The 22,885-nt window shown below is 51.0% G+C and overlaps 1 protein-coding gene across 1 annotated transcript; it reads left to right on the plus strand.

The window, feature by feature from the left end:
- The first annotated feature begins 2,403 nt into the window (after positions 1-2,403).
- LOC147080914 (NACHT, LRR and PYD domains-containing protein 3-like) lies at positions 2,404-13,675 on the plus strand. The gene is made up of 7 exons (XM_085981027.1): positions 2,404-4,144; positions 10,649-10,735; positions 10,877-11,047; positions 11,189-11,359; positions 11,501-11,671; positions 11,813-11,980; positions 12,153-13,675. Exons 1-7 carry the CDS (start codon positions 2,742-2,744, stop codon positions 12,238-12,240), a joined length of 2,259 nt encoding a protein of 752 aa, XP_085837153.1. The 5' UTR covers positions 2,404-2,741; the 3' UTR covers positions 12,241-13,675.
- Positions 13,676-22,885: the final 9,210 nt, after the last annotated feature.

The following is a 22,885-nucleotide window of genomic DNA, read 5'->3' on the forward strand; positions in this document are numbered from 1 at the left end:
CATTCACAGTCTGTCCCTCTCCCAGTGTACACACTAACCCAGATAACCTGCCCACGGTCTGATACAGTAACAGTGCAAGTTCTGTCCATTCACAGTCTGTCCCTCTCCCAGTGTACACACTAACCCAGATAACCTGCCCACGGTCTGATACAGTAACAGTGCAAGTTCTGTCCATTCACAGTCTGTCCCTCTCCCAGTGTACACACTAACCTAGATAACCTGCCCACGGTCTGATACAGTAACAGTGCAAGTTCTGTCCATTCACAGTCTGTCCCTCTCCCAGTGTACACACTAACCCAGATAACCTGCCCACGGTCTGATACAGTAACAGTGCAAGTTCTGTCCATTCACAGTCTGTCCCTCTCCCAGTGTACACACTAACCCAGATAACCTGCCCACGGTCTGATACAGTAACAGTGCAAGTTCTGTCCATTCACAGTCTGTCCCTCTCCCAGTGTACACACTAACCCAGATAACCTGCCCACGGTCTGATACAGTAACAGTGCAAGTTCTGTCCATTCACAGTCTGTCCCTCTCCCAGTGTACACACTAACCCAGATAACCTGCCCACGGTCTGATACAGTAACAGTGCAAGTTCTGTCCATTCACAGTCTGTCCCTCTCCCAGTGTACACACTAACCCAGATAACCTGCCCACGGTCTGATACAGTAACAGTGCAAGTTCTGTCCATTCACAGTCTGTCCCTCTCCCAGTGTACACACTAACCCAGATAACCTGCCCACGGTCTGATGCAGTAACAGTGCAAGTTCTGTCCATTCACAGTCTGTCCCTCTCCCAGTGTACACACTAACCCAGATAACCTGCCCACAGTCTGATACAGTAACAGTGCAAGTTCTGTCCATTCACAGTCTGTCCCTCTCCCAGTGTACACACTAACCCAGATAACCTGCCCACGGTCTGATACAGTAACAGTGCAAGTTCTGTCCATTCACAGTCTGTCCCTCTCCCAGTGTACACACTAACCCAGATAACCTGCCCACGGTCTGATACAGTAACAGTGCAAGTTCTGTCCATTCACAGTCTGTCCCTCTCCCAGTGTACACACTAACCCAGATAACCTGCCCACGGTCTGATACAGTAACAGTGCAAGTTCTGTCCATTCACAGTCTGTCCCTCTCCCAGTGTACACACTAACCCAGATAACCTGCCCACGGTCTGATACAGTAACAGTGCAAGTTCTGTCCATTCACAGTCTGTCCCTCTCCCAGTGTACACATTACCCCAGATAACCTGCCCACGGTCTGATACAGTAACAGTGCAAGTTCTGTCCATTCACAGTCTGTCCCTCTCCCAGTGTACACACTAACCCAGATAACCTGCCCACGGTCTGATACAGTAACAGTGCAAGTTCTGTCCATTCACAGTCTGTCCCTCTCCCAGTGTACGCACTAACCCAGATAACCTGCCCATGGTCTGATACAGTAACAGTGCAAGTTCTGTCCATTCACAGTCTGTCCCTCTCCCAGTGTACACACTAACCCAGATAACCTGCCCACGGTCTGATACAGTAACAGTGCAAGTTCTGTCCATTCACAGTCTGTCCCTCTCCCAGTGTACACACTACCCCAGATAACCTGCCCCTGGTCTGATACAGTAACAGTGCAAGTCCTGTCCATTCACAGTCTGTCCCTCTCCCAGTGTACACACTAACCCAGATAACCTGCCCACGGTCTGATACAGTAACAGTGCAAGTTCTGTCCATTCACAGTCTGTCCCTCTCCCAGTGTACGCACTAACACAGATAACCTGCCCACGGTCTGATACAGTAACAGTGCAAGTTCTGTCCATTCACAGTCTGTCCCTCTCCCAGTGTACACACTAACCCAGATAACCTGCCCACGGTCTGATACAGTAACAGTGCAAGTTCTGTCCATTCACAGTCTGTCCCTCTCCCAGTGTACACACTAACCCAGATAACCTGCCCACGGTCTGATACACTAACGGCGGGTCTTCTGCACATTGTCCCTCTCGGTGAGCGATCAATCCCGTTTTCCATTGCTTCAGAATGGAAGCACCACTGACGGTTTCAGAGTTTGATCCACTAGAACTTCTACTGTCGTATAAACAGGATCATGTGTGGATTTGTAATGTGATTTCTAAAGCACAGCGCAGGCCGGAGAGTATTAACCATCAGAGGGAAAATATCACCTTCATTGAAACCTCCATGTTCAGTGAATATTAGAATCAAGTGAGGATTTGAAACTTTTCTCGACCATTGTTCGCTTTCAAGCGAGGTTTCCATTAACTGAGATTTAATTTCTACACGCACCTCTATTGAAGCTGTGAATTAAACCGTGCAATATTTTACTGAACATTCAATGTTATTGAGAAGTTGTTTTTGTCAATACAACTAACATTGAAACCACTTTCTGTCTGTTCTAATTGAAGATGTTCAGCAGAAACACAAGGAAACACTCCGGGTACAAACTGAAACACTGAGAGTGAACACTATCCTAATAAAGGAGAAAGTTAAGATTTTCCAGCTGGTTGATCGATACGCTGAACTAACGATCATTTCTACTGTTCGAGATCGGACACTTGTAGAACATGAACTGCTGGCAAGAGGCCGAGACCATGAAGAGTGGAGAAAACAACATCTCCGGGGAGTGCTGGAAAAAATACGAACTAATCAATTGTTCCACAGCAGTTTTTCCCAGAGAGAATCCAAATCTGGGAGTTCAGGAGCAGTGAGCGGAGTCCCAGGGATTGGAAAAACAACAATGGTACAAAAGATTGTTCATGACTGGGCCACTGGGAAAATATACCCAAACTTTCAATTTGTTTTCAGCTTTAAATTCCGGGATTTGAACGCATTTAACTGTAGAATAAACCTGAGGAATCTGATACTGGATCAGTATCCTTACTTTGGGAATATTCTTAGGGAGCTCTGGAAGAACCCAGAGGTATTGCTGTTTATATTCGATGGTTTGGATGAATTCAAGGACAGGATCGATTTTGCTGACAATCGGAGAAATACTGAACCTCAGCACAGGTGCACAGATCCTGAAGACTGGTGTGAAGTGTCTGACATTGTGTACAGTTTAATACAGCACAAGCTGCTCCCAGGATGTTCAGTGCTAGTGACCAGCCGCCCCACTGCATTACATTTATTGGAAAAGGCTGAGATCAGTGTCTGGGCTGAAATCCTGGGATTTGTTGGTGAAGAACGGAAGGAATATTTCAACAAGTTTTTTGAAGATCAGACGGTGGCAGCAGCTGTTTTCAAACACGTGGAGGAGAACGAGATCCTGTACACCATGTGCTACAACCCTTCCTACTGCTGGATCCTCGGTCTGTCACTGGGTCCCTTCTTTACACAAAGAGACAGGAATCGGCGAGTTCCCAAGACCATCACCCAACTATATTCCTACTATATTTACAACATTCTGAAAAACCATGGCCGAGAGATTGCAAGCCCCCGGGATGTGTTACTGAAGCTTGGTGAGATGGCCTTCACAGGAGTCTCCGAGAAGAAGATTGTGTTTGGAAATGGAGATTTGATCAAGTACAATCTACAACCTTCCCAGTTCCTGTCTGGGTTCATGGTGGAACTTTTGGAGAGAGATGAATCTGCCCAGAGCGTGGTGTACACATTCCCGCACCTCACCATCCAAGAGTTTGTAGCCGCACTCGCACAATTCCTGACTCCAGATCCTGGGAACATCCTGAAACTCCTCAGAGAAGCCCACAGCAAGAAAGATGGGCGATTTGAGATATTTCTCCGTTTTGTTGCTGGTCTCTCCTCCCCACAGGCAGCTCGGCCCCTGGAGGAGTTTCTGGGTCCATTTCTTCATCACACCACCTGCCGAGTGATTGACTGGGTGAAGGAGAAGATTGAAGGACAGATTGGAGACACAGTGAGTGAAACTGGTAAAAGGGACCTCCTGAACACATTCCACTACCTGTTTGAGTCTCAGAATAAAGCACTGGCTCAGACCACAGTGGGATCTGTGGAAACACTTACATTTACTGGATTGACATTGACCCCGATTGACTGTGCGGTCCTGTCTCACGTCATTGGACTCTGTGATTCAATAAAAGACCTCGATCTAGGAGGCTGCTCCATTCAGTGTGAAGGACTCCAGCGGCTGGGACCCGTACTGCACAAATGCCGGGTGTTGAGGTAACTGTTTATTTGTCTCTAACTGTTGGGTGAATTGTAGAACAGTCACGGATTGTGTTGTTGCTCCGTAATGTAGGGAAACAAACAGTTCAGTTAAACCAGGGAGAAGCGGATTCAACACAAATATGACCAATAATAAAAGGATCGGTCAGTAATTCCCTAAGGACTGGAGAATCTAAAATGGATCCTTGTGACCAAGTAGAGATTTTACAGTCTTTATCGGATCAGCAGATACAGGCCACTGAGAGTCTGATAATTTAATTACAATAAATCATATTTAATAAGGCTGGACAGGTAAACATATAAAATATAATCCGGCAGTAAAGATAACATTAATTTAAAATATTTTCCACATCCACCATTTCAACTAGAAACAGGAGAGAAACCCGAGTTTAAATCACTAACAGTTCGATATTTACTCCAATACCGTGCAGGGTGTATCCTGTCGAGGGGGTAGTTTCCTGGATTGGGAATATTGGGGAATCGGGAATTCTTTCAGCTGTAAATGTTTACAATTATTCACAGTCCTGAACATTGAGTAAAGATTGATATTCAGGATCTTAAACCTGCCGGTGAAAAGGTTCCAATCTAACCGGAGTACAGACACACACCGGCCAGCGGTGGGGCCTCGCACACAGCGGGCGGCTCCTGGGTAAACCGGGGGCAGTGAACCCGGGAATTCCCCATAATCCACCCCCTGTGTGTGAGGCCCCACTCGGGGAGGGAACTTCCGAAAATTCCCCAAAAACTGCCGGGCCAGTTACCCCGAAATAAATGTAGAGCCAGTTTAATGGGAATAAAGTGAGAGATTCCCCTCCCCTATAAACTAGGAGCACAGGGACATTTAAAACTTGTAACGGGACAGAATAAACTCTCTTGCTGCTATTGACAAACATTCACTATAAGCCCTCTGACTCCCACAGCTACCTGGAATACACTTCCTCCCACCTCGCTTCCTGTAAGGACGCTGGCCCATTCTCCCAGTTTTTCTGATGATGCCACGTTCCATCCAGTGCTTCCGACATGTCTTCCTTTTCCCTCAACCGAGGATTCCCCTCTACCGTGGTTGACGCGGCTCTTGACCGTGTCTGTTCTGTTTCCCACACTTCTGCTCTCACCCCTGCCCCTCCCTCCCAGAACCACGATAGGTTCCCCTTGTCTTCACCTTTCACCCCACCAGCCTCCACATTTAATCTCTCCTGTCTTCCACCCTATCACAGACCTTCCCTTTTGTTCTGTCCTCCGCTCCCCCCACCTTTCCCGGCCCCGACACTTGCTTAAACATCTGTTACATCTGTAACTTGTTCCAGTTCTGACGAGGGGTCCTTGTCCTGAAACATTAACTCTGTTTCTCTCTCTGTAGATGCTGCCTGACCTGCCGGGTATTTCCAGCATTTCCTGTTTTTATTTCAGAATAAATTCTCCTTGTTATATAAAATCCTGGGGGGCGGATTTTACAGCAGCAGTGAGCGTTTCACAATATAACTCACCCAGAGTTATTGTACAGATTAATATAATGCACAGAGTAGAAAGCACAGGGAATCACCGCTTTATCATTTAATTCTGAAAAAATCGACCGATTCCCATAAAATCCGGGATTTAAGGAGCAGCAGAAATGGGACAAGTTTCTCCAAACATGACGAGGCCGGTCACTGAGCTCCAGGAGGGTAATTCTGATCATCAGGGAATGAGACCGGACTGAGGGACATTTAAAGGCTCCACACAGACAGCACTTTATTTAATAAATACATTAACGGACAGTCCCTGAATATATGGGCAGTTGGACAGAGTGAGATACATTCCCAGTGAGGGGGGAATTTCGCAGGGGTCAGCGGGCGCGATCAGTGGCGGGTCGGGTGGGAAAATGGATTTTTCCCCAGTGGTTCGGGACCTCGCTGTCAACCCGCCACCACGTGCCTTTCCCAAATGTCGGGTCTGTCAGAGCAGAGCAGACCCCACACGTAGCGGCGGGGGAGGCAATTCAGGTCATTATAACCTTGTTAACAGAGGATTACAGTAACAACTATTTTCAGCTCGCCTTCAGAGTTTACATAGAAACATAGAAGATAGGAGCAGGAGTAGGCCAATCGGCCCCTCGAGCCTGCTCCGCCATTCAATGCGATCATGGCTGATCATCCAAATTCAGTACCCTGTCCCTGCTTTCTCCCCATATCCCTTGATCCCTTTAGCCTTAAGAAATATATCCAACTCCTCCTTGAATATATTTAATGAATTGGCCTCTGCTGCCTTCTGTGGTAGAGAATTCCACAGGTTCACCACTCTCTGGGTGAAGAAATTCCTCCTCATTTCTGTCCTAGAAGGCCTACCCCTTATCCTTTAGACTGTGACCCCTGGTTCTGGACTCCCCGACCATCGGGAACATCCTTCCTGCATCTAGTCTGTCTAGTCCGGTTAGAATTTTATAAGTTTCAATGAGATCCCCTCTCATTCTTCTAAACTCCAGCGAGTACAAGCCCAATCGACCCAATCTCTCTTCATACGTCATTTCTGCCATCCCAGGTATCAGCCTGGTGAATCTTCACTGAACTCCTTCCATGGCAGGAATATCCTTCCTCAGATGAGGTGACCAAAACTGCACACAATACTCAAGATGTGGTCTCACCAAGGCCCTGTACAACTGCAGCAAGACCTCCTTGTTCCTGTACTCAAACCCTCTCGCTACGAAGGCCAACATACCATTTGCCGCCTTAACCACCTGCTGCACCTGCATGCTTACCTTCAGCGACTGGTGCACAAGGACACCCAGGTCTCATTGCACTTCCCCTTCTCCCAATCTATTGCCATTCAGATAATAATCTGCCTTCCTGTTTTTGACACCAAAGTGGATAACCTCACATTTATCCACGTTGTATTGCATCTGCCATGCTTCTGCCCAATCACCCAACCTGTCCAAATCATTCTGTAGTTTCTCGGCATCCTCCTCACAACACACACGCCCACCCAGCTTTGTGTCATCTGCAAATTTGGAGATATTACATCTAGTTCCCTTGTCTAGATCATTAATATATATTGTGAATAGCTGGGGTCCAAGGACCAATCCCTGCGGTACCCCACTAGTCACTGCCTGCCTCTCAGAAAAAGACCCGTTTATTCCAACTCTTTGCTTTCTATCTGCCAACCAGTTCTCTATCCAAGTCAACACCTTGCCCCCAATCCCATGTGCCTTAACTTTACACACTAATCTCTTATGTGGGACCTTATCGAAAGCCTTCTGAAAGTCCAAATACACCACATCCACTGGTTCTCCCTTATCTATTTTACTAGTTACATCCTCAAAAAATTCCAGTAGATTATTCAAGCACGATTTACCTTTTGTAAATCCATGTTGACTTTGTCCGATCCTGTCACTGTTTTCCAAGTGCTCTGCTATTGCATCTTTTATAATGGACTCTAGCATTTTCCTCACTACCGATGTCAGGCTTACCGATGTAATTCCCTGTTTTCTCTCTACCACCTTTTTTGAACAGTGGGGTAACATTAGCTACCCTCCAATCCATGGGTACTGTTCCAGATTCCATCAAATGTTGGCAGATGATCAGCAATGCATCTACTATTTCTAGGGCCACTTCCTTAAGTACCCTAGGATGTAGATTATCAGGCCCGAGGGATTTATCGGCCTTCAATCCCATCAATTTCCCTAACACCATTTCCCTACAAATACTGATTTCTTTCAGTTCCTCCCTTTCATCAGACCCTATGTTCCTGTGGTCCACGCTGCTCGGGGATCACGTCAGGTAACCAGGGCGGGAGTTGAAAGGCCATGGAATCATTTCATTACTTGACAGCTGGAAATGTGCTATAAAAGCTCCCATCTCACAGCTGTTCACTTTCCAAGCTCAGAAGCTGTTGCTTACTGCATTTGGAAGACAGATTGAGCTTTATGCAGGTTGCAAGTGTTTGGAGCAAACTCTCTATCCAGTGTCACCTCATTGGAACAACCTCTCTCACCGTTAACAGATAGCTTCTGACATCTCAAGTTCACCTGCCATCTATTACACCAGCATGGGTCTGGTTTATACTGTCTCACCTTGGGCCTCAGAGTCTCACCACGATCAGCCCCAACACCAGCAGCACCAGGGACACCAGCAGCACCAACAACAACACCAACCTTCTCCACAAGTCCTGATGCTGCACCGCACAGAGGGCATCAACACCCGGCCACATTGCTGACCGGGTCACCAGAGATGGCCTCACCATGGCCAGAATTTCTTCACTTGGTGCTGCTCGCCCTGGATGACACATGATGCGCCAGGTTAACACCAGCCCACACCAACAACACAAAGCATCCCTACAATGCCCAAACCATTCCTGTCACACTCATCAGCATTGCGGGGGCTATCGTTATGTCTCACCATTCACTGCAACTCACTAAGCCACTTCCAAACATGTACACAAATCTTTCGAAGAACGGAAAGTGTTGAAAATAAAGATTTCAATGTTTGACACCACATTAACAGAAACTTCACATGAACATTGGCTAAAACACACAATTGCCTATCCTTGTGTGTTGTTAGTTGGTATGATTGGACTAGGATGAGGGTGAGTGTGAGGGGTGGCTCGTGAGATGGGGATGTGATAATATAGAGAGAGATGGGTGGAGGTGCAGGGTACGTTGGTGAGAGTAAGGATGTTCAGGAGTAGGGTGGGGAAGGCAGAGTGATGGGGATGTGATATAGAGAGAGATGGGTGGAGGTACAGGGTAAGTTGGTGAGAGTAAGGATGTTCAGGAGTAGGGTGGGGAAGGCAGAGTGATGGGGATGTGATAATATAGAGAGAGATGGGTGGAGGTGCAGGGTAAGTTGGTGAGAGTAAGGATGTTCAGGAGTAGGGTGGGGAAGGCAGAGTGATGGGGATGTGATAATATAGAGAGAGATGGGTGGAGGTGCAGGGTAAGTTGGTGAGAGTAAGGATGTTCAGGACTAGGGTGGGGAAGGCAGAGTGATGGGGATGTGATGAGAGGCACAGCCTGATGAGGTTAAGTGAGGCTTTGCAGTAACGTTTTGTAATCTACTGAGATCATTGAAAGGTTTGTGTCACTGCAGGCTGCTCCTCCCGACCACATCCCTGCTTGAGCCCCACGGTGCAATGTGCACCCAGGCTGTGTTGGTCTCTTCCGCCCCTTGAAAGTGACGAGAACCTCCCTGCGGGCTGTGGCTCCCTCAGTAATCATCTAGAGGGAGTTCTGGGAGAGCCTGGGTGCAGCCGAGCTCCTCTGTGCTGATGTCAGTGTTTGTAGAACCTCAATACTGTAGAACACAGAGCACAATGGGCAAAGTCAATGTGTGCGTCATCAAATGAGGTCATCAAACCCGCTTCCCCCAATTCCCCAGAGTGAGGCCGCGACCCCCGACCCCGGACACACCCGACCCGCCCCCGACCCTCCGCCGCCCCCGGCCCTGCCCGACCCTCGCCCAGCCCCGCCCGACCCTCCGCCGTCCCCGGCCCCGCCCGACCCTCTGTCGTCCCCGGCCCCGCCCGACCCTCCGCCGCCCCCGGCCCTGCCCGACCCTCTGCCGTCCCCGGCCCCGCCCGACCCTCGCCCAGCCCCGCCCGACCCTCCGCCGGCCCCGCCCGACCCTCCGCCGCCCCCCGGCCCCGCCCGACCCTCCGCCGTCCCCGGCCCCGCCCGACCCTCCATCGTCCCCGGCCCCGCCCGACCCTCTGCCGTCCCCGGCCCCGCCCGACCCGGCCCCGCCCGACCCGCCGCCGCCCCCGGCCCCGCCCGACCCTCCGCCGCCGCCCCCGGCCCCGCCCGACCCTCCGTCGTCCCCGGCCCCGCCCGACCCTCCGCCGCCCCCGGCCCCGCCCGACCCTCCGTCGTCCCCTGGCCCCGCCCGACCCTCCGCCGTCCCCGGCCCCGCCCGACCCTCCGCCGTCCCCGGCCCCGCCCGACCCTCCGCCGTCCCCGGCCCCGCCCGACCCTCCGCCGACCCGGCCCCGCCCGACCCTCCGCCGCCCCCGGCCCCGCCCGACACTCCGCCGCCCGGCCGACCCTCCGGCCGCCCCTCCGCCGGCCCCGCCCGACCGCCGCCTCCGGCCCCCGGCCTCGCCCCGACCCTCTCCCGACCCCGGCCCCGCCCGACCCTACCGACCCTCGCCCGACCCTCTCCCGACCCCGGCCCCGCCCGACCCTACCGACCCTCGCCCGACCCTCTCCCGACCCCGGCCCCGCCCGACCCTACCGACCCTCGCCCGACCCTCTCCCGGCCCCGGCCGCACCCGACACCGATCCCACCCGACCGCCACCAACTCTCCACCGACCCTGACCCTCCCCTCCCCCGACCCAGGCCCCCGCCCGACCCTCCGCCGACCCCCGCCCGACCCTTCACCGGACCCCGCCCCCGCCCGACTGTCGCCGATGGGGAAAACCGGGTGATTAATTTCCTGAAGTACTTTCAGTGATTGCTGTAATATCCCAGAGAGAAAAGTATATCAGATCCGGGCTTTGATTCAGTTTGTTTCTCTCTCTCTGTTTGTTTTTAGGCTGAATGGCATTCAATTGGGAGATTCAGGAGTGAAACTACTGTCTGTGGCTCTGAGGAACCCGGACTGTAAAATACAGAGACTGGGGTAAGTACCAGACTGTGTGAGATTGTGTTTATAATAACTGGATGTCTGACACTGAACATTATTATTAGTATCAGTAATAGTGTTATTAATAAACTCTGGGGATTGACTCTGATTCCTGTTATTTCTCTCTCTGATCCCCAGGCTGGGTGATGTCGGTCTCACAGATTCTTGTACCGAGGATCTCGCCTCCACTCTCAGTACAAACCGCTCACTGACGGTTCTGAACCTGAGTCATAATAAACTGGGAGATTCAGGAGTGAAACTACTGTCTGCGGCTCTGAGGAACCCGGACTGTAAAATACAGACACTGGGGTAAGTACCAGACTGTGTGAGATTGTGTTTATAATAACTGGATGTCTGACACTGAACATTATTATTAGTATCAGTAATAGTGTTATTAATAAACTCTGGGGATTTACTCTGATTCCTGTTATTTCTCTCTCTGATCCCCAGGCTGGTTAATGTCCGTCTCACAGATTCTTGTGCCGAGGATCTCGCCTCCGCTCTCAGTACAAACCGCTCACTGACGGATCTGAGCCTGAGTCATAATAAACTGGGAGATTCAGGAGTGAAACTACTGTCTGTGGCTCTGAGGAACCCGGACTGTAAAATACAGACTCTGCAGTAAGTACCAGACTGTGTGAGATTGTGTTTATAATAACTGGATGTCTGACACTGAACATTATTATTAGTATCAGTAATAGTGTTATTAATAAACTCTGGGGATTGACTCTGATTCCTGTTATTTCTCTCTCTGATCCCCAGGCTGGGTGATGTTGGTCTCACAGATTCTTGTGCCGAGGATCTCGCCTCCGCTCTCAGTACAAACCGCTCACTGACGGATCTGGACCTGAGTGATAATAAACTGCGAGATTCAGGAGTGAAACGACTGTCTGTGGCTCTGAGGAACCCGGACTGTAAAATACAGAGACTGCAGTAAGTACCAGACTGTGTGAGATTGTGTTTATAATAACTGGATGTCTGACACTGAACATTATTATTAGTATCAGTAATAGTGTTATTAATAAACTCTGGGGATTGACTCTGATTCCTGTTATTTCTCTCTCTGATCCCCAGGCTATGGGATGTCGGACTCACAGATTCTTGTACTGAGGATCTCGCCTCCACTCTCAGTACAAACCGCTCACTGAGGGATCTGAACCTGGCAGGAAACGACTTCACAGACCGATCTGTCCCCGCTATCTGCTGCCTCATACTGACCTGCCGGAGTCTGGAGCAGATCATGTGAGTGTTTGTGTTAATGTTTAATGTAATAAATAAACTATCAATGGGATTCAGTCACTTTTTTGGGTAATATTTGTCAGTAATTATTATTGAAATATTACCCCCAGTCTCGCGGTTATTTACACTGTTGTTCAATCTGTTTATTTCCTGTTTAATCTTTAATCTGTTTCAGGCTGTGGGGGAATCAGTTCAGTTCATCCGGAGAAAAACAGCTGGAGTTACTGCGGGGAACAAGACTCGGACTGAGTGTGATTGTGTGAACAGTCCAAGTGATGACCTCACTGCTCCCATTGTGTGAACATTCCAAGTGATGACCTCACTGCTCCCATTGTGTGACCATTCCAAGTGATGACCTCACTGCTCCCATTGTGTGAACATTCCAAGTGATGACCTCACTGCTCCCATTGTGTGACCATTCCAAGTGATGACCTCACTGCTCCCATTGTGTGACCATTCCAAGTGATGACCTCACTGCTCCCATTGTGTGAACAGTCCAAGTGATGACCTCACAGCTCCCATTGTGTGACCATTCCAAGTGATGACCTCACTGCTCCCATTGTGTGAACATTCCAAGTGATGACCTCACTGCTCTCATTGTGTGACCATTCCAAGTGATGACCTCACTGCTCCCATTGTGTGAACATTCCAAGTGATGCTGTCACTGCTCCCATTGTGTGAACATTCCAAGTGATGACCTCACTGCTCCCATTGTGTGACCATTCCAAGTGATGATCTCACTGCTCCCATTGTGTGAACATTCCAAGTGATGCTGTCACTGCTCCCATTGTGTGACCATTCCAAGTGATGACCTCACTGCTCCCATTGTGTGAACATTCCAAGTGATGACCTCACTCCTCCCATTGTGTGACCATTCCAGGTGATGACCTCACTGCTCCCATTGTGTGACCATTCCAAGTGATGACCTCACTGCTCCCATTGTGTGACCATTCCAAGTGATGACCTCACTGCTCCCATTGTGTGACCATTCCAAGTGATGACCTCACTGCTCTCATTGTGTGAACATTCCAAGTGATGACCTCACTGCTCCCATTGTGTGACCATTCCAAGTGATGACCTCACTGCTCCCATTGTGTGACCATTCCAAGTGATGACCTCACTGCTCCCATTGTGTGAACATTCCAAGTGATGACCTCACTGCTCCCATTGTGTGAACATTCCAAGTGATGACCTCACTGCTCCCATTGTGTGACCATTCCAAGTGATGACCTCACTGCTCCCATTGTGTGAACATTCCAAGTGATGACCTCACTGCTCCCATTGTGTGACCATTCCAAGTGATGACCTCACTGCTCCCATTGTGTGAACATTCCAAGTGATGACCTCACTGCTCCCATTGAGTGATCAGTCCAAGTGATGACCTCACTGCTCCCATTGTGTGACCATTCCAAGTGATGACCTCACTGCTCTCTGTGGTAAACCACTGTTATAGTTATCACTGTATATTGTTCTCACTGTTCTCACTGTCACATCACTACACGAGGTCGCCTCTTGTCGCACTGTTATACCTGGGCTGACCACCTCCGACTCCGCCCATTACCTGCCCAGGTATAAAGGTAGCTGACTGGCTAGTATTCCTCCCTGTTGGATCGGATCACCCACGAGGGTGGGCTCTGTTATTTAGCCAATAAAAACCTTCAGTTACGTTCTTAACTCGTCGCCTTTTATTGGACTAATTGATAGGCATATCAATTTTATTGGCTAAATTTTAAAGATGTCTGATAATGAACAGCAACAGCAAGGAGCTCACCCAGCAGCACAGCAACAGCAGCCTCCAGACAACGGGCCACACCAGCCGGCTTGGCTGCAAGCCTTGAAACCACCATACCTGGATCTAAACCCACAGGCACCAAACTCAGCCAACGACTTCAAACACTGGCTGGACTGCTTCGAATCGTACCTGGAGGAAGCCGTCGTCCCTCAGAGATCCAAACTAAGAGTCCTGAAAGCCCAAGCGAGCCCGAGAGTATATACACTCATCCAGGACATGACTACGTACGACGACGCCATCAACCTACTGAAACAGCAGTACCGGAGCCCGGTAAACTACATGTACACTAGGCATCTCTTAAGATCTCGCCAGCAACAGCCAGGAGAATCGATAGCTGAATTTTCACGAGCGCTGAGACAACTCGGCAGGAACTGTGACTTTAAAGCGGTGACGGCTACTGCGAACATGGAAGACAATGTCCGCGACGCCTTGGTGAGAGGCCTACGTTCCGACTACACACGGCAAAGACTGCTTGAAGCTAAGGACATAGACCTGGACAAGGCCGAAGCCCTCGCCCTCACCCTAGAGGCCACCCAGCAAGACCAGGAAGCGTTTGCCAGGTACTATTCGCGACCCTGGGACTCGGGCCCGACCCCCACCCCACCACCCTTCACAGCGCTGCCCCCGGGACCTACCTCAGCGTCTGCATCACGGATCCGACCGGGCCCGCTAGCCCCGGTACCGGCCCCGACATCAGGCAACCCCGATCGGGCCGCTGGCTGCTTCTTTTGCGGCCAGGAGAAGCATCCGAGGTCGCGCTGCCCAGCCAAAAACTCGACCTGCAAAACCTGCCTCAAGAAAGGCCACTTCTCCAAGGCCTGCAGAAGCAAATCCTCAGAAGCCAGCAGTGCCTCATGCGAACCCTGGGGGCGGCCATCTTTGTGCGGGGCAGCCGAAGCCTGCAGAGCCTCATGGGAAAACCAGGGGCGGCCATCTTTGTGCGGGGCAGCCGAAGCCTGCAGAGCCTCATGGGAAAACCAGGGGCGGCCATCTTTGTGCGGGGCAGCCGAAGCCTGCAGAGCCTCATGGGAACAGCAGGGGCGGCCATCTTTGTGCGGGGCAAACGATTTAAACAGAGCCTCATGTGAACTACGGGGGCCGCCATCTTCGCCGCCATCTTGTCATGACAACGACGCGCTCATCTACACCCTAGCTTCCGTGACCCTGGATCAAGCCCGCCCGCACCACCTGGCCAGCTCAATGATGGACATCAAAGTCAACGGCCACGCCACGACCTGCCTGTTCGACAGCGGAAGCACGGAGAGCTTCATCCACCCAGACACGGTGAGCCACTACTTCCTCCCCGTCCTGCCAACGCGCAGCCGCATCTCGATGGCATCGAGGTCGCACGCCACAGACATCAGCGGCTACTGTGTCGTGACATTGTCGGTTAAAGGGACAGAGTATAAAAATTTTAAACTCCTCGTACTCCCCCAGCTGTGCGCTGCCGTCATACTAGGGCTGGACTTCCAATCCCACCTCCAAAGTGTAACCCTAGCATACGGTGGACCCCTCCCCCCACTCACAGTCGACAACCAGCGAAAGTTAAACCGCCCACCGCGTAACACCTGCAGCCTATCCACCCTCAAGGTACCGCCACCTTCCCTGTTCGCTAACCTCACCCCCGACTGCAAACCTGTCGCTACTAAGAGCAGGCGGTACAGCGCTGGGGACAGAGCCTTCATTAGCTCTGAGGTGCAGCGACTCCTGAAAGAGGGCATTATTGAGGGGAGCAGCAGCCCCTGGCGTGCCCAGGTGGTGGTAGTCAAGACCGGCGACAAAAATCGCCTGGTTATCGACTACAGCCAGACCATAAACAGATACACCCAGCTGGACGCATACCCCCTCCCCCGCATATCGGACATGGTCAATGAGATTGCACAATACCGCGTATTCTCGACCATCGACCTCAAGTCGGCCTACCACCAACTCCCCATCAGCCCGGAGGACAGCCAGTACACCGCCTTCGAGGCGAATGGCCGCCTCTACCAATTCCTTAGGGTCCCCTTTGGTGTCACCAACGGGGTCTCGGTTTTCCAACGGGAGATGGACCGGATGGTTGACCAGAACGGACTACAGGCCACTTTCCCCTATCTCGATAACGTCACCATCTGCGGCCGCAACCGGCAGGACCATGACGTGAATCTGGAGAAATTCCTCCGTACGGCCCAACGGCTGAACCTCACCTACAATAAGGAGAAATGCGTGTTTAACACAGCGCGCCTTGCCATCCTTGGCTGTGTAGTAGAGAACGGAGTCATCGGCCCCGACCCCGAAAGAATGCGCCCCCTCATGGAGCTACCCCTCCCCCACTGTCCAAAAGCACTTAGGAGAACCCTGGGGCTTTTCGCCTACTATGCCCAATGGGTACCCAATTATGCGGACAAAGCCAGACCCCTCCTGAAAACCACATCCTTCCCCCTCACGGAAGAGGCGTGCGCGGCCTTCTCCCTCATTAAGGGAGACATAGCCAAGGCCACAATGCACGCAGTGGATGAGTCAATCCCCTTCCAAGTGGAGAGCGATGCATCCGACTTCGCCCTAGCCGCTACCCTTAACCAGGAGGGTAGGCCGGTAGCCTTCTTCTCAAGGACCCTACAGGGCCCCGAGACCCGACACTCGTCGGTCGAGAAGGAAGCCCAGGCAATTGTGGAGGCAGTACGGCGCTGGAGGCACTACTTGGCAGGCAAACGATTTACCCTCCTCACCGACCAACGCTCGGTTGCCTTCATGTTTAATAACAAGCTGAGGGGCAAGATCAAGAACGACAAAATCTTGAGGTGGAGAATCGAGCTTTCCACCTATGATTATGAGATCTTGTACCGGCCCGGTAAACTGAACGACCCCCCTGATGCTCTTTCACGCATTACATGCGCCAGCGCGCAAAGTGATAGACTTCAGACCCTCCACAATGACCTCTGCCACCCCGGAGTCACCAGACTCTACCATTTCATTAAGGCCCGCAACCTGCCATACTCCATCGAGGAGGTCAGGACCATGACCAGGAACTGCCAGATCTGTGCTGAGTGCAAACCGCACTTCTATAAGCCGGACAGAGCAAGCCTGATCAAGGCCACCCGCCCCTTCGAGCGTCTGAGCATCGACTTCAAGGGGCCCCTACCGTCATCCGACCGTAATGTGTACTTCCTCAACATCGTTGATGAGTACTCCCGTTTCCCCTTTGCCTTCCCCTGCCCAGACATGACCAGTAACACGGTCATTAAATGCCTGAACAAACTCTTCGCCTTGTTCGGGTTCCCGAACTATATACATAGTGACCGGGGCGCCTCCTTCATGAGCGAGGAACTCCGTCAGTTCCTATTGGAGAGGGGTATTGCAGCAAGCAGGACCACCAGCTACAACCCCCGAGGGAACGGCCAGGTGGAAAGAGAGAACGCGACGGTATGGAAGGCCACCCTCTTAGCCTTAAAGTCTAAGGGCCTCCCAACCTCCCGCTGGCAAGAGGTCCTCCCGATTGCGCTGCACTCCATCCGGTCACTACTTTGCACTGCCATTAACACCACCCTCCATGCTCGAATGTTTGTCTTCCCCAGGAAGTCGACTACGGGAACCACCCTACCAACCTGGCTGACCTCTCCGGGACCCGTCTTGCTGCGAAAGCACGTGAGGGCCCATAAAACGGACCCCCTGGTCGAGAAGGTGAACCTCCTGCACGCCAACCCCCAGTACGCCTATGTGGCTTACCCAGACGGACGGGAGGACACTGTCTCCTTACGAGACCTCGCACCCTCACCCCCCCCTCCCAACCCCCCGAGTCCAGCCGAGGTAGACGGCATGCCGGAACCCCACGAGCCTTTGCCGACTACGCAGACACCAGCTTTAACACCGGATAATGTAACACCGCCGCTGCGACGATCGGAGAGGCTAACGAAGCCTCCGGACAGACTGACATACCAGAGCTGGTAATACACTTCACCCCGCCGGACTCTAATCTAAACAAGGGGTGAATGTGGTAAACCACTGTTATAGTTATCACTGTATATTGTTCTCACTGTTCTCACTGTCACATCACTACACGAGGTCGCCTCTTGTCGCACTGTTATACCTGGGCTGACCACCTCCGACTCCGCCCATTACCTGCCCAGGTATAAAGGTAGCTGACTGGCTAGTATTCCTCCCTGTTGGATCGGATCACCCACGAGGGTGGGCTCTGTTATTTAGCCAATAAAAACCTTCAGTTACGTTCTTAACTCGTCGCCTTTTATTGGACTAATTGATAGGCATATCACTCCCATTGTGTGAACAGTCCAAGTGATGACCTCACTGCTCCCATTGTGTGACCATTCCAAGTGATGACCTCACTGCTCCCATTGTGTGACCATTCCAAGTGATGATCTCACTGCTCCCATTGTGTGACCATTCCAAGTGATGACCTCACTGCTCCCATTGTGTGAACATTCCAAGTGATGACCTCACTGCTCCCATTGTGTGACCATTCCAAGTGATGACCTCACTGCTCTCATTGTGTGACCATTCCAAGTGATGACCTCACTGCTCCCATTGTGTGAACATTCCAAGTGATGACCTCACTGCTCCCATTGTGTGACCGTTCCAAGTGATGACCTCACTGCTCCCATTGTGTGACCATTCCAAGTGATGACCTCACTGCTCCCATTGTGTGAACATTCCAAGTGATGACCTCACTGCTCCCATTGTGTGACCAATCCAAGTGATGACCTCACTGCTCCCATTGTGTCACCATTCCAAGTGATGACCTCACTGCTCCCATTGTGTGACCATTCCAAGTGATGACCTCACTGCTCCCATTGTGTGAACAGTCCGAGTGATGACCTCACTGCTCCCATTGTGTGACCATTCCAAGTGATGACCTCACTGCTCCCATTGTGTGACCATTCCAAGTGATGACCTCACTGCTCCCATTGTGTGACCATTCCAAGTGATGACCTCACTGCTCCCATTGTGTGACCATTCCAAGTGATGACCTCACTGCTCCCATTGTGTGACCATTCCAAGTGATGACCTCACTGCTCCCATTGTGTGACCATTCCAAGTGATGACCTCACTGCTCCCATTGTGTGACCATTCCAAGTGATGAGCTCACTGCTGCCATTGTGTGAACAGTCCAAGTGATGACCTCACTGCTCCCATTGTGTGAAGAGTCCAAGTGATGACCTCACTGCTCCCATTGTGTGACCATTCGAATTGATGACCTCACTGCTCCCATTGTGTGACCATTCCAAGTGATGACTTCACTGCTCCCATTGTGTGAACATTCCAAGTGATGACCTCACTGCTCACATTGTGCGAACAGTCCAAGTGATGACGTCACTGCTCCCATTGTGTGAACATTCCAAGTGATGACCTCACTGCTCCCATTGTGTGACCATTCCAAGTGATGACCTCACTGCTCCCATTGTGTGACCATTCCAAGTGATGACCTCACTGCTCCCATTGTGTGAACATTCCAAGTGATGACCTCACTGCTCCCATTGTGTGAACATTCCAAGTGATGACCTCACTGCTCCCATTGTGTGACCATTCCAAGTGATGACATCACTGCTCCCATTGTGTGACCATTCCAAGTGATGACCTCACTGCTCCCATTGAGTGACCATTCCAAGTGATGACCTCACTGCTCCCATTGTGTGAACATTCCAAGTGATGACCTCACTGCTCCCATTGTGTGACCATTCCAAGTGATGACCTCACTGCTCCCATTGTGTGACCATTCCAAGTGATGACATCACTGCTCCCATTGTGTGACCATTCCAAGTGATGACCTCACTGCTCCCATTGTGTGACCATTCCAAGTGATGACCTCACTGCTCCCATTGTGTGACCATTCCAAGTGATGATGTCACTGCTCCTATTGTGTGACCATTCCAAGTGATGACCTCACTGCTTCCATTGTGTGACCATTCCAAGTGATGACCTCACTGCTCCCATTGTGTGACCATTCCAAGTGATGACCTCACTGCTCCCATTGTGTGACCATTCCAAGTGATGATGTCACTGCTCCCATTGTGTGACCATTCCAAGTGATGACCTCACTGCTCCCATTGTGTGACCATTCCAAGTGATGACCTCACTGCTCCCATTGTGTGACCAGTCCAAGTGATGACCTCACTGCTCCCATTGTGTGACCATCCCAAGTGATGACCTCACTGCTCCCATTGTGTGACCATTCCAAGTGATGACCTCACTGCTCTCATTGTGCGAACAGTCCAAGTGATGACCTCACTGCTCCCATTGTGTGACCATTCCAAGTGATGACCTCACTGCTCCCATTGTGTGACCATTCCAAGTGATGACCTCACTGCTCCCATTGTGTGACCATTCCAAGTGATGACCTCACTGCTCCCATTGTGTGACCATTCCAAGTGATGACGTCACTGCTCCCATTGTGTGACCATTCCAAGTGATGACCTCACTGCTCCCATTGTGTGACTATTCCAAGTGATGACGTCACTGCTCCCATTGTGTGACAATTCCAAGTGATGACCTCACTGCTCCCATTGTGCTAGCATTCCAAGTGATGACCTCACTGCTCCCATTGTGTGACCATTCCAAGTGATGATGTCACTGCTCCCATTCTGTGGCCATTCCAAGTGATGACCTCACTGCTCCCATTGTGTGACCATTCCAAGTGATGACGTCACTGCTCCCATTGTATGACCATTCCAAGTGATGACCTCACTGCTCCCATTGTGTGACCATTCCAAGTGATGACCTCACTGCTCCCATTGTGTGACCAGTCCAAGTGATGACCTCACTGCTCCCAATGTGTGAACAGTCCGAGTGATGTCACTGCTCCCATTGTGTGACCATTCCAAGTGATGACCTCACAGCTCCCATTGTGTGACCATTCCAAGTGATGACCTCACTGCTCCCATTGTGTGACCATTCCAAGTGATGACCTCACTGCTCCCATTGTGTGACCAGTCCAAGTGATGACCTCACTGCTCCCATTGTGTGAACAGTCCGAGTGATGTCACTGCTCCCATTGTGTGAACAGTCCAAGTGATGACCTCACTGCTCCCATTGTATGAACAGTCCAAGTGATGACCTCACTGCTCCCATTGTGTGAACATTCCAAGTGATGACCTCACTGCTCCCATTGTGTGACCATTCCAAGTGATGACCTCACTGCTCTCATTGTGTGACCATTCCAAGTGATGATGTCACTGCTCCCATTGTGTGATCATTCCAAGTGATGACCTCACTGCTCCCATTGTGTGACCATTCCAAGTGATGACCTCACTGCTCCCATTGTGTGAACAGTCCAAGTGATGACCTCACTGCTCCCATTGTGTGAACATTCCAAGTGATGACCTCACTGCTTCCATTGTGTGACCATTCCAAGTGATGACCTCACTGCTCCCATTGTGTGACCATTCCAAGTGATGACCTCACTGCTCCCATTGTGTGACCATTCCAAGTGATGACCTCACTGCCCCCATTGTGACCATTCCAAGTGATGACCTCACTGCTCCCATTGTGTGAACATTCCAAGTGATGACCTCACTGCTCCCATTGTGTGACCATTCCAAGTGATGACCTCACTGCTCCCATTGTGTGACCAGTGCAAGTGATGACCTCACTGCTCCCATTGTGTGACCATTCCAAGTGATGACCTCACTGCTCCCATTGTGTGACCATTCCAAGTGATGACCTCACTGCTCCCATTGTGTGACCATTCCAAGTGATGACCTCACTGCTCCCATTGTGTGACCATTCCAAGTGATGACCTCACTGCTCCCATTGTGTGACCATTCCAAGTGATGACCTCACTGCTCCCATTGTGTGAACATTCCAAGTGATGACCTCACTGCTCCCATTTTGTGAACATTCCAAGTGATGACCTCACTGCTCCCATTGTGTGACCATTCCAAGTGATGACGTCACTGCTCCCATTGTGTGACCATTCCAAGTGATGACCTCACTGCTCCCATTGTGTGAACATTCCAAGTGATGACCTCACTGCTCCCATTGTGTGACCATTCCAAGTGATGACCTCACTGCTCCCATTGTGTGAACATTCCAAGTGATGACCTCACTGCTCCCATTGTGTGACCATTCCAAGTGATGGCATCACTGCTCCCATTGTGTGACCATTCCAAGTGATGACCTCACTGCTCCCATTGTGTGACCATTCCAAGTGATGACCTCACTGCTCCCATTGTGTGACCATTCCAAGTGATGACCTCACTGCTCCCATTGTGTGAACAGTCCAAGTGATGACCTCACTGCTCCCATTGTGTGAACAGTCCAAGTGATGACCTCACTGCTCCCATTGTGTGACCATTCCAAGTGATGACCTCACTGCTCCCATTGTGTGAACATTCCAAGTGATGACCTCACTGCTCCCATTGTGTGACCATTCCAAGGGATGACCTCACTGCTCCCATTGTGTGACCATTCCAAGTGATGAGCTCACTGCTGCCATTGTGTGAACAGTCCAAGTGATGACCTCACTGCTCCCATTGTGTGAACAGTCCAAGTGATGACCTCACTGCTCCCATTGTGTGACCATTCCAAGTGATGATGTCTCTGCTCCCATTGTGTGACCATTCCAAGTGATGACCTCACTGCTCCCATTGTGTGACCATTCCAAGTGATGACCTCACTGTTCCCATTGTGTGAACATTCCAAGTGATGACCTCACTGCTCCCATTGTGTGACCATTCCAAGTGATGATGTCACTGCTCCCATTGTGTGACCATTCCAAGTGATGACCTCACTGCTCCCATTGTGTGACCATTCCAAGTGATGATGTCACTGCTCCCATTGTGTGACCATTCCAAGTGATGACCTCACTGCTCCCATTGTGTGACCATTCCAAGTGATGACCTCACTGCTCCCATTGTGTGACCATTCGAAGTGATGACCTCACTGCTCCCATTGTGTGAACATTCGAAGTGATGACCTCACTGCTCCCATTGTGTGACCATTCCAAGTGATGACCTCACTGCTCCCATTGTGTGACGATTCCAAGTGATGACCTCACTGCTCGCATTGTGTGACCATTCCAAGTGATGACCTCACTGCTCCCAATGTGTGACGATTCCAAGTGATGACCTCACTGCTCCCATTGTGTGAACATTCCAAGTGATGACCTCACTGCTCCCATTGTG

The sequence above is a fragment of the Somniosus microcephalus genome, unplaced genomic scaffold (assembly GCF_052327205.1).
Source record: "Somniosus microcephalus isolate GS21.2 unplaced genomic scaffold, FLI_Smic_1.0 scaffold997, whole genome shotgun sequence".
Lineage (NCBI taxonomy): Eukaryota > Metazoa > Chordata > Chondrichthyes > Squaliformes > Somniosidae > Somniosus > Somniosus microcephalus.